At 40.6% G+C, this 12,788-nt stretch overlaps 2 protein-coding genes and 1 long non-coding RNA gene across 3 annotated transcripts in view; 1 reads left to right on the forward strand and 2 right to left on the reverse strand.

Annotated features, from left to right (window-relative positions):
* Positions 1-12,788, reverse strand: part of SGCA (sarcoglycan alpha) — a 39,842-nt gene that overhangs the window by 9,834 nt on the left and 17,220 nt on the right. The window contains exons 6-8 of the mRNA XM_081933282.1: positions 11,804-11,966; positions 11,483-11,691; positions 8,488-8,514 (exon numbers count right to left, since the gene is read on the reverse strand). Of these exons, the coding sequence (XP_081789408.1) occupies positions 8,488-8,514; positions 11,483-11,691; positions 11,804-11,966 (399 nt within the window). The remainder of the gene's footprint in view (positions 1-8,487; positions 8,515-11,482; positions 11,692-11,803; positions 11,967-12,788) is intronic.
* LOC309381942 lies at positions 987-3,763 on the forward strand. Its single transcript, XR_014173601.1, has 2 exons — positions 987-1,097; positions 3,179-3,763. It is a non-coding gene; the product is annotated as an uncharacterized lncRNA (long non-coding RNA).
* LOC309381941 (uncharacterized protein) lies at positions 5,990-6,652 on the reverse strand (the record flags this gene model as incomplete). The annotated part of the gene is made up of 1 exon (XM_081933283.1): positions 5,990-6,652. The coding sequence occupies one exon, from the start codon at positions 6,650-6,652 to the stop codon at positions 5,990-5,992; it is 663 nt and encodes a 220-aa protein (XP_081789409.1).

The following is a 12,788-nucleotide window of genomic DNA, read 5'->3' on the forward strand; positions in this document are numbered from 1 at the left end:
AAATATTTTAAACCCCAAAGAACAAGGTTAAAAAATGATACTTATCCACATTTATATGTTTGAGATGACAATCCTAATTTAGGATTAGGATTGTGCAAGATCCCTAGCAAGCAAAGCATTGAAAGGGATAGGCAACAGAGCCTGGTTCTTTTGAAACACTCTATAATGTAGGGTTTGTTAAAAGTCAACTTGGGTTTATTTTTATTAGCACACCCCTCATTAGTAGTTGTTATAGAGTCTGTTAATAAAAATAATACCATCACTAGATATTATCAGAACCTAAAGTAGTGGCCAAAATTGTGGAAACCCTTTTTTTTGGGGGGGGGGGGTATTTTTGAGGTTTGATGGCTAATAACACCACTTTATTTTGGAGTAGTACCTTAAAGTTTTATATCAATGGAAAGATACTTTAATCAAGAATGAAGTTTGTTCAGTTATCTGTATTCTATGGAAAATTATAGCCAAATATAGTCAACAATAAAATCCAGAAGCAATCATTCAATTTTGGTTTCAGCTCCAGAACTAAAAGACTTAGTTCACTCCATGGGAAGACGTTGTAAGGCCATAATTCATGCTAAAGCTTACCCAACTAAGTATTAACTGACATGGTGATAATTTTGGTATATCTCGTTTTTTCTATGGGTTTCACTTTTCTTTTTATAACTGCTATTCTAATAGCAAATCCTTCATAAAAGATATTGCATTACATTCTTGATTAAATTATCTTTCCATTGATATATAATTTTATGGTACACCAAAAAGAAAAGTGGTGTTATTAGCGATCAATCTTCAAAAACACACTTTTTTTCCCCAAAATTTTTTCCATAATTTTGGTTTGGATTGAATATTATTCGGAGAAGTAAAAATAACTACAACTGTAGAACATGCGTGTAAACGAAGTTCTCCTAGTGACTTTAGAACAGTTGTATAGCATGATGGATTGGATGACTTTTCCTTTACATGCCCTCCCCACTTCACCTGTGTCTTGTAATTGTGGAAGGTGGAGCTACAATGACCCTTGCTGAGTTATAAGGAGGAAGTTGATCCTTTCTTTTTCAACCCTTTTCGGAGAAGAAGCAGAGTCTTCCTTTCTTGAGGTAGGAGGTACACTTGTTCTTAAGCAAGGGGGTACTTACAACTTGGTGAGAATTACAGGTGGTAGAAAGAGTAGAATTTCTTGTTGTTTTTCAACCTTGTCTTATTGCTTCCTCAGCATTCTTTTATACTACTGAGTGGGGTATTTCTTAGTTACGTCTTTCCTTTGGTGGTCCTTTCCAAAAATAATCTTGCAAGCAGCTTAATTCAAGAAGCAGGTTCTCTTGCTGTTTAATATTTGATGTAATGTTATCTTTTAAAGTCAAAGTTAGGACATCTGCCTTTGCCTTCTTCTAGTAAGGTAGTCTTTGCTTCTTTGACATAAAATTGGCCTTCTCTTCATGCAAGCCATGCTCTCCTCACCATGAGTTCTAGTTCTGTCTTAGGAATAGAACTTTTTTTAAGAGAAGTAAATTATTCAATAAGTATTTATTTATATATTGAACTTTTAATCTCACTACACGCTACCGATCTCACTATAATAATAATAATAATAATAGAGGACTTTCTCCTGCTGTCTTGAAAGTCACCATTAGTATGCTTTAGAAATAACAGGATTGTCCTTGTGGAGTTAAAGTAGAAATTTTGATCAATATAAATTTGTAGATGTATTTGTATTTATCCTCCCAATTTGGAGCTACAATAAGTAATGAAAAATAGTCATATTAAAATGATTTGTTTTGATAATATATATAAAAATAAGAGGCTAAAACAAATGAAGCTAAAACACAAATGAAGCTTTCCCTAATAGCACAAAAATAAACTATATGGAGGTATAGGGAAATCTCCCCCTAAATTTCAATTGTGAGCACAGCCAAGCTAGAGAAGGCTATCTACTCCTATTCCAATAACTCAAAAATTGCTGCACTCCTCAAACAATTTATTCCAATTTCATTAGCTCTGTTTGACCTTGGTTGCCAAATTAACCCATTTTCTTTAATAACATGATACACTGAACCATAGTCTAATAAAACAGGCTTAGTTTGCACAATATATTAAGCCTCAAAAAACTAATCTAACATTAAGCTAACCAAGTTCATCAAGACTGGCTTTTCATTATTCTTTACAAGCCAAGTTACGTAAGTCTATTACTGCAAAGCAGCAGGGGCTGGTCTAGCAATGCAACTCTCTGATCAAATGGATCAGCTGTTCTGGAACTGACTTCCTTTTTACTTTCTTCTTTCAAAAGAAAAAAAAAGTCATGCAGAGTATTTTAGGGACCATGTCATTTTCCCTCTAGGATGATGGAAGCCTTTAATTTAGCCCCCAAATTGAGGTGACTTTTTTTGCTTCTGAAAGAATATAGGGGAGATGGAACTTCCCAACTATCTTCCCCAATTGTGTTCGGCTCCTCACAGGGACAGCTAGTTGGGAGAAGTGGGTAGCAGACCATGTGAGGAAAGGTATCTGATCTAAACATCCTATTTTCTCCAATCTATCCTGATCCTGTTTCAAAATGCACATTTTTTTCTGTTTTAATTATTGAATACTGTGGTAATGTTGTCAGGAAAATACTCACTTATTTATTTAATTATTATTTTTAAAAATCCTGAAGGAAAAATACTTAAAAACTAAAGAGCAGGATTCAAGGATGTACCTGCACTCATGATATCATAGTGCAGAAACTCGACATCATAGAGAACCTACCTATGTTGTCTTGACAACCAGCTAGAGCTAAACACTCAAAAAGTGCTTGTGAGAGATGGATAGGATTTATTTGCCTTGCAGTTGAGCACCATCAGTTTGAGATCCTCTAAGATATACACCAATTTTAATGTAGATATATATATATATATATATATATATATATGTACTAGATATGCTTATAGAACTTAAAAGAAAAACACTTAAGAAAAAGCATCTGTTCTAGAATCTCAAGAACCAAGGCAAGAACTGGGTGAGTGAAAAAGTGAAGCTGTGGAAGGGAAAACAGAATCCTCAGATCTAAGAAATTTGCAAATGTATACCCATGAAGTATATGGCATGTTGGACAATAGAGGCCAGCAGAAGGAGGGTAGGAAAGGCAACTGAAATCTGAACAGTATGAGGGAAGGAACTGAATGTTTTTCTCTCTTTCAAACAGGGCAAGAGAGCTGTAAGCTGTTAAAATATCCCCCTGATCTGACAGAGAAGTGACAGAAAATCCCTTCTTGAAAAATATAATGGAGTCGAGTGCATTTCCCGAGGCTCCTATTCCAGATACATCTGATGAGATAGCTGATTCTCCAGAAACTGAAGATGCAGATGAAGGTCCAGATTCCCAGGATATTCCGGGTCCTTCTGAGCCCGCTACTGCACCAGATTCTGTGCAGCATGGTGGCAGAAATCATTCCAAGAAAAGAACCACCCCGCCTTCCAAAAGAGTTGGGAAAAAGTTCAATCAATCAAGAGTTGTTGGACCCAAGCCACCAACTTCCAGTCTTTCCCTAATGATCTACAATGCTGTTGCCGGCTCCCAGAAGAAGTCTGGTCTTTCCGTGCAAGCTCTTAAGAAAATTGTGGCAAACATGGGCTACGACGTGGCCAAAAAGAAGCACTATTTCCTGAGATCTATCAAGAATATGGTGGCAAAAGGGCAACTCTGGCAAGTAAAGGGCACTGGAGCAACCGGCTCATTCAAGATCAATCCTGACATTGGAAAGAAGAATCTATCAATGAAAGGAAAAGGTCCAAAGGCCAAACATTCAAAGAATAAAAAAAGGTTTGCCATGTCTAAGAATGGCCGAGAAACTGCCAAGAAGCAAGTGAAGGCAGATGTCAAGAAACCCTGTAAAAGAGGCAAGATGTCTTCTGTTCAGGCTTTCTCAAGCCAGGTCAATGTGTAAGCCAACATGCCTGAGCTATCTTTCACAATGACATCTGAAGCTTTTTGACTAATAAAACAATCACTGTATTTGAAATTCAACAATGTCCATATTATTTCTTTGAAAAATAAAGCAAATTATAGTTATGGGAGGGAGGTTGTGGGATATATATGGTTATGGGGTGTGTATATATGATTTTGTACATAAAAACACAAAGATAGTTGCCAATACTCAAATACTCCCTTTGGAAGTATTTTGATATATCTCCCACAAAACATAACACTAACTTGAGTCAATGGGATCCATCTTGGGGAACTACATTAGGAACAACCTTGCTTACCGGTATATGCCATTAAATAAATGGCAATATTGTGAATGGTTACACCCACAATGCAGCTGTTTTCAAATAGTAATTTAATTCTCCCAGAGCAATTATTTCATATGAATTGTCCCACAGCATGCTGTCAACTTTACAAATGTGCCAGCTAGTCCCCACCACCACTATAAAAAGTATTCCTGTCTTGAAATATTGCATTAAAAATTATTTCTGTGCTTTTCCAATTTCTACACAACTGTTCTTCCAAAGGAAAAATAACAACACTCACTTTTTGGGAAACAAAACCGGATCTACTTTGTAGATCATTTATGTTAACTATGCCACATCAGACTTTCCAAAACAGCTGCCTTCCTATTCAGATGGGAATATTCCAGCCAAAACATAACTTATCTGCAAAGTTCTTTAAAAAAATGTATTTCAAAATACTGTATATATTCGGTCAAAGTACAAGTTTTATATGCTTAAATGGATGACTGGAGAATTCTGGGAGTTGAAATCCACAAGTCTTAAAAGTTGCCAAGTTTGAAGTCCTCTGAGTCAAGTCTTCCCCAACCCATTCCTAACACATTGGGCCACAGTCTTCCCTGACAAAAGGCATAAAGATTTCTCTCTGAAAATTGTAGAATATGTTGTGGCCCAGGTCTCTGGGTCTAGTCATATCAGACATCTCTAATATGGTGTTTATTAATTATGGGTTTATTATTAAATTTGTTTGCTACCCATTTTGCCACAAGGTGACTCTGGCTTACAACATTAAAATGAAACCATAAATATATAAAATATTAAAATTACAATAAAATGCAGGTTGCAACTAAAAGATTGGGAGGAAGAGAATCTATGGGGGTTGGCGGTGGGTGGGAACTACTATTAGTCAAACAACCACTTCCAGTGTGATATTCCTCCATTAGGGCCCCAAGCCAACTGGCAGGGCCAGATCTTCGGGCTCTTACAGTCAATCAGGAGGGTGAGAGCAAAACTCATGGGGCAAAATGATCCAAAGGGATGGGGCTACATCAGAGAAGGCATTTCTCATGGGCCCTACTAGGCAGAATTTCTTGATAGGACCCATAGCATTCCTCTCTGCTGGCATGGGTGGTGCAGGTTTGTCCCATAGGGTCGGGGTGGTTCCTCAAATAACCTGGACTTGTGCCATGAAGGACTTTATTGGTAATAACCAACACCTTAAATTGCATCCACAAGCAAACTAGCAGCCAGTGCAGCTCTCAAAGCAGTGCTGTGACATGGGCTACTCTAGGAACCCCCAAAGACTGTGCATGCCACCACACTCTGCACCAGTTGAAACTTCTGAATGTTCTTTAAGGGTAGCCTCATGTACTCCTTCCTTCCATCCTTCCTTCTTTCCTTCCTTTTCTTCCTTCCTTCTTTCCTCCCTTTCTTTATCATGTCTAGTATTTACCATACAATATATAGAGAAAAGAAAATTTATCATAGTGCACACACACACACACACATACATTCAAGCAAATAAAATCATTCTTAACATTTCTCCAAGTTTACAATCCAATAGGATTAAGCACGTCTTTCATTTCTACATTATTTATAAACAGCACATGTTCATAATATAAAAGTAACACATACAAAGGATAGAACACATTCAGAATTTTCTATAGGTTTGCCCCATATTACCTTATTTGCCATTACTCTTCCCTTTTCAAATAAAAGGGACAATAGACATTTGAATTATGTTGCTTTATTTTCTTTTTCCTTACACACAGCTTCAGCTATGGAAACCTCATGTCGTCACTGACTTCTCACTACAACAATTGGGTGGTTCAGACTGTTCAGGCTTGGCCTTTTCTTTCTTTGACCTTCTCCTCTTCCTCTTCTTCTTCCTTTGCTTGGCAAGTTTCTTTTTGTTAAGGATAGCTATTGCCTTCCTCCTCCTCCTCCTCCTCCTCCTCCTCCTAGTTTTTCTCTTTCTTCTTCTCAATACTTTCAACATTATTTTACTAATCCCATAGGAGCCTGTCAGTCCACGCCCAGTCAACTTCCTCAACAATCCTTTGGCCACCAAGGCCCTCAAGACTCTCTTGAAATGGTTCTTCCGCTGCTCCAGGCTGTAGCCAGTGGCTGCAACACTCTTCTTGAGGGCTTGCAGGGAGACACCACTGCGTTTCTCAGTGGAAGCCACCACTTGGAAGATGAGTTTGGAGACACCACGCTTTGGCAGAAGGAATTTCCAGGGAAAAGAAGGCTTGCTTCTATCTTTTGACTTGTAACTAGATACGGTTTTCAAGTGCAGGCCTGAAGAAGAGGGTTGAGGTTCTTCAAAGTCACTATTTAAAAGTAGGTTTGGCGCAAAGATGTTAGCTGATATTGGTTCAGGAATGCTTTCTTCTGAAGATTCGGCATTAGTCAAAGAAAAAGTCATCTGTTTTTCACTTATGGTGCCCATTTTCTTCTCAAACTTGGCTTGGCCTGTTATTTCCTCAACATGACCCCACGTTTCAGGGTGGCTTAGCTTACTTCCTGCCTTCCTATTAGTAGAGGTTACCTCCTGAGTGTCACGTTAGTTTACTCTGATAGTTCTTTCAGGAATCCCCAAGACTGACTGACTGCCACAGAAAGTAAGATGTTGGTTGGGATTCCTGTGCAAGGCCATCCCACTTTGCCACAGTTATGAGAGCAGTGGAGGAAGTGCTTCAAACTATTGAGAGGTTGCCATGGGAACAGCTTGGTAGATTGTGGTATCACAGTTACTCTGTGATGCCTTCCTCTCTCTGTGTTATGTGTCTGTATCAGTGGTGGGTTTCAAAAAATTTGAAAACCTCTTCTGTAGGTGTGGCCTGCTTTGTGGGAGTGGCTTGCCAGCCATGTGACTGGATAGGCATGGGCAACTTGTAAAATGTGGTGAAGCTCACTTAACAACGCTCTTGCTTAGCAACCAAAATGTTGGCTAAGAAACTCTGGCATTTGAAGCACACAAGTCTTAAAGCTGTCAAGTTGCAAGACCCTCGCACCCCTAACCCTTTAGAAAAAAACCCCAGAGGTATTCAAACTTGACAGCTTTAAGACTTGTGGACTTCAACTCCCGGAATTCCTCCTCCAGTCATGTTGGCTCAGGATCTCTGGCATTGAAGCACGCAGGTCTTAAAGCTGTCAAGTCACAAGACCCTTGCACCCCTAACCCTTTAGGGGAAAAAACCCAGGGATGTTCAAACTTGACAGCCTTAAGACTTTAAGATTTAGATAGGACTCTTAGAGGCAGGCGGACCGATTGGTGAGCCAGCCAATCAGTGAGTGGTGGGAAGGGCAAGAGTAGTGTGGATGGGTGGGGGGAGGGAGCTGGAACTGGTTCTAAACGGCATGGGAGATTTGTGGAACCTCTTCTATAGAAGAGGTTAGAAGTGGCAGGAACCCACCCCTGGTCTCTATGTATGTCTCCTGGCTAATGGTTTAGCCAGGGGTGTCAAGCTCACGGCCCGCAGGCCGGACGCGTCACCGATGCATATTCAGCCAGTTCGGACTGGTTCTGGTGAACCATAGTGAAAATTTTGAGTAGTTTGGAGAAACAGCAAATACCATCTCTGGCTGGCCCCACCCCTGCCTGCCCCTCCCCTTCCAGGAGTAGTCCTGCGGCCTGCTTTTGCTCCCAGGAGGCTGCAGGGAGGCCTAGCCTATAAGGCTAAGGCACCCAATCTATCTATTCTCTGCCTCCCAGCCTCCCAGCTGATTGATGTGATCAGTCTATTACTGCCTCCCAACCTGTCAGCTGATCGGCTGAGTCTTCTTTTGTTGCCCTGCACAGAAGAACGGAGCTAGAAAGCAGGTTAGTGGGGTGGGGAGAGAATGGGGATTTTGCAGTATCCTTCGCCTGGAGTGGGGAGCGAATGGGGATTTTGCAGTATCTTTAAGCATCTTATCGTGCCACACACACCAAGCCACAGCCACAGAACCAGTAGTAAAAAGTTTTGAATCCCACCACTAGATATGTCACGTGACGACATGACGTTATGAGTTTGAAATCCATGATTTAGGCTGACTCTATGGACCTACCACAAACCAGACTGTATGGTTTAACTTTAGAAAAAAAAATTGATTACCTCACTATTAAGCAAATATAGTAGAAGGCACAAATTCACAAAGTTTAGCTAGAATGAAAGGAGATTTTGAAAATGCAAACACACTGGCGGTCGCAAGGGAAATGGTGACAATTGAACAAAACAAACGATTGATTGATTTTTACATTCAAGTATAAATAAAAGCAAAGACAGAAAGAAAGCAACTTACTCGGAGGTGCTCAGATCCCTCTTGTATCTACAATTCAAAGAAACAGAGAGGTATTATATCCAATTAGAAAAAAAGCAAATCATTTTATTTTTCAGTAATATATTTTTGAGAATTGCAAGCATCCCCTTATGAGAGAGAGTCTGGCATAGTGGTTTAAATCTCCATGGTAAGAACCAGGAAATGGTGGGTTGTTGTCCTACCTTAGACATAAAGACAGCTGGATGACTCTGGTCACCCAGTCACTCTCTCTCAATCTTAGGAAGAAGGTGAGGATCAACCACTTCAAAAATCTTACGAAGAAAAATGCAGGGACTAGCCTAGATAGTCACCAGGCATCCAAAATTACGTGGAAGCCCAACTCCTTAGGCCCCACCAACCATCTTCATATTCTCAGTTTACTCCCATACCCAATAAGAGAAACACAGCTTATTAAGCTATTGTTATGTTTTGAAAAATGCTCCTAGACGTAATCCCAGTCCATAGTAAGAAATTATTTCAAAAGAGAAAAGAATTTGAGAATATTTCATGGGCAGATAATTAACATTTCTTGAGTTGCAACATGATTCAATTCTCTCTGCAACCAACTTTAGTGCTTCTGGCTTTTTATGCATTAATTAAGCCTCAGAGGGAGATAATTTCCCACTGGATCTTTCCAATAGAAATGCTACAGTTATTAATTAGGGGGACTGATATGCTCGATAGATTGTTGGTGAAATCCTTCCTTGATTACACCATTGATTACCAGGAGCAATTCAGTTGAGAAAAGTAACCCTCTTCCTCCATGGGCATCCTTTCCAAAGCTGTTTACTATGGAGAGGAGCAGAACTGTCCCAGATAGGAGAGACAGTCTCCTTAAATTACAAGTAGTCCTCGACTTACAACCATTCATTTAGCGACGATTCGAAGTTACAACTGCACTTAAAAAAAGTGATTTATTTTCACACAACCATTGCAGCATTCTCATGGTCACATTATCAAAATTTGAACACTTAGAACAGTCATACTTATGACAGTTGCGGTGTCCCAGGGTCATGTGATCCCTTTTTACAACCTTCTGACATGCAAAGTCGATGGGGAAGCCAGATCTACTAAACAAAAGTGTCACTACTTAACAATTGAAGTGATTCAATTAACAACGGTGGCAAGAAAAGTGATAAAATGGGACAAAATTCACTTAACCACTGTCTCACTTAGCAAAAGAAATTTTGGGCTCAATTGTGGTCATAACTTATGACCACAAGTGAGCCCAAAATATCTTTTTTGCTAAGTGAGCAAAAGTGATATAAGTATTTTTATTTCGACATGTAATTCAGTCCTAACAGAGGCTGGACAGACATTTATCTTTAATGTTTTAATGCGACTCCTACTCAGAATGAAGAGTTGGACTTGGTATTTTCTAATTTATTTTACAGATACTCCTCGACTTATGACTGCAAAATTTCTGGCGCTAAATAAGACAGTTGTTAAGTGAATTTTTGTTCCATTTTATGATCTTTCTGCGAGAGGTGTTAAGTGAATCATTGCAGTTGTTAAGTTAGTAACAAGGCAGTTAAGTGAATGTGGCTTCCCCATTTGATTTTGCTCATCAGAAGCTTACAAAAGATAATCACATGGCCTTGGCACACATCAATGGTCATAAGTATGAAACAATTGCCAAGCATCTGAATTTTGATCACATGACAATGGGGATACTGCAATGGTCATAAGTGTGAAAACCGTGTCACTGAGTCACTTTTTTCAGTGCTATTATAGTTTCGAACAATCACTAGATTAATTATTGGAAGTCAAAGACTGCCTGTACTATGATTTTAAATTCCTGATTTGTGCTCCTGGGAAATATTATTAGGTTGGATTATATATCTTGATTGTTGCAGTGTGGTATCAAATGGAGAGGCTTATCTTCTTCCTGACACACAATCAGAGGTGGTATTCAGCTGGTTCTCTCTGGTTCGGGCGAACCTGTAGCGGCAGCTGCGGGAGGCCCCTCCCCCCCCGACGTAATGCACGAGCATTGAACATGCACAGGAGGTGGAGTGCATGTGCAGATGCGGTGCGTACGAGCAAAGCACATGCACAGGTGCTTCCATTTGCGAACTGGTAGGGAAGATGAATCCCACCGCTGAATGCAAATCAACATACATATAAAAGAAAGAAGATGGAGAGAGGGAGGGAGGGAGGGAGGGTGGAAGGGAGGGAGGGAGGGAGGAAGGAAGGAAGAGTTTGGGGGAAAGGAGTGGGACTTCAATTGTGCAATCATAGTATCTGTCTGCATTTTTTAAACACACACATACATGCAAACTCCAGGTGCCACTGCTACTCCTCCCCCCTCCTTTACTTTTACTCTTCAGGAAGTCTCTTCTGAAATGTGTCCCATCCCCCACCCCCTTCTCTGGGCTGAGATATCTTTTACTAAACTGGTTCTCCAGTCTAACTCTTTCTGCTTCTCAAGGTCCTTTCCATGAACCTTTGCAGCCAAAACCCCAAAAAGAACAATTCAATAGGATATATTTTATTTGATCTAGTGTAGGAAGCTTCCAGACAGGCAAGGGGGGGGGGATTCAAGTGGAGAATTGACTGAGTTCTTGAACAGCTGCAAGAAACCTAGGACTGACACCACCACCTCCCACACTTCCCAAGGTCCATGGGACCTTATCTGTTTGTTCCAAGAGAAAGAAAGCAGCCTGAGCAAAATACTGCATTGGAGGCAGGATACAATTAGGGTGGTTAGCTTGAAATCTACACGTGTGAACCTGGTTGCTTGCACCTTCATCCACATATGAGAATAGTTCTTAAAGACCACCATTGAATGCAACCCAACATACTTATAAAAGAAAGGAGATGAGAGGGGGAGAGGGGAGGGGGAGAGAGAAAGAGAGAGGGAGGGGGAGAGAGAGACTGCGTCATTCTGTATTTTGCATTCTTATTTACTTCACATGTACTCAAGTATGTTAATAAACTCAGATAACATCCTCTAGTGGACGCATGCCCAACTTACACGCCCTCTCGTCTACAGCACATGATGTAGGCCAAGAGTAGAAAGAGAAGAAATCCCAAGAGGAATGGAAGAAGGAAAGTAAGTAAGAAATCACTGAAAAATAGCCTATCAGGAGCATCATCAGGAGGATTAAATTCAGTCCCTTCTTCAAGCACACCATCTCCATAAACTAGCACCATTTCCGTGTCATTCATAGTTGTAAGGTCTATCTGAGGAATATAAGAAAGAAAAATGAGAAGAGGGGTAACACTTTAAATCCCAGAATTCCTTAATTGCTCTCCCTCTCCCTCCAATGCACAACTTTCTCCAACATCCTCTCACCAAAGTTAGGTTACACCAATCAATTTGGAATTGAGGACTGAAGTGATCATAACAGGTAATGATAGGCTGTTGCTCCAATCTGCATCGGTAAAGATTGTCAGGTGACTTTGCCTCTGTTAAGCATGTAGTGAATGGATCCTTGGACCCTACTTTAACATAAACCCTGTGGGACAAACATAGAACATATTAATGATTACAGACCTGGGAGAGTGCATCCTTTTTCTTAAAACTTGAAATCCACTCTTGGCCACTGAGTGATATACTGAGGAGCACACCTCAATAAATAGATAAGACCAGGGTGAATTGGGCAGAGTCAGGACAGAAAGAAACTATACTTGAATTAAATGTAATTGCAATAAAATTTAATTTATTCATAGTTGGATTATTCAACTGTTATGGCCCAGCAGGAGCCGTTGGAGTTGCCACCAGACTCAGACAGTGAGGGTTCCTATGAGTCGGCTCAGGAGGACGTGGAGGACCCTGGACAGGGTTTCGACTCTGAGCAGGGTGCAGAGGGGCTAGTTGGCACCAGGAGGCGCCTGAGGCATGGAGCAGTGGTGAAAGCCAAAGGAAGGAGGCTCCTGATGTCATGCCTTGGAGCAGTGGGGAGGAGTCATGGGACAGTGAGTCAGACATCAGCAGTGAGTTATTAGATGCTCGTTACTGGCGTGCTACCAGTAAGGAGCAATTGAGCAGTTACAGGAGGTAATTGCTCTCAGCTGCTGATAATTAGACTCCTCTCCAGACAATAAAGGGGCTGCTTGTGGACACGCCCTTTGCAGGAATCAACTGATCATTAGAGTTGGAGATGCTCTCAGATCTGTGTCGTACCTTGGCAGACTGGATTACTGCCAAACTGTTTACCTGGATTGCTGCCAATCTGTCCCCTGGACCTCGGCAGGCTGGAGTGCTGCCAAGGTGGTTATCTGGATCTTGGTAGCTGGATTGCTGCCAAAGGGTTCACTGTAGCTGGATTGCTGGCCAA

This window comes from Natrix helvetica (assembly GCF_964273705.1).
Source record: "Natrix helvetica genome assembly, chromosome: Z".
Classification (NCBI taxonomy): domain Eukaryota; kingdom Metazoa; phylum Chordata; class Lepidosauria; order Squamata; family Natricidae; genus Natrix; species Natrix helvetica.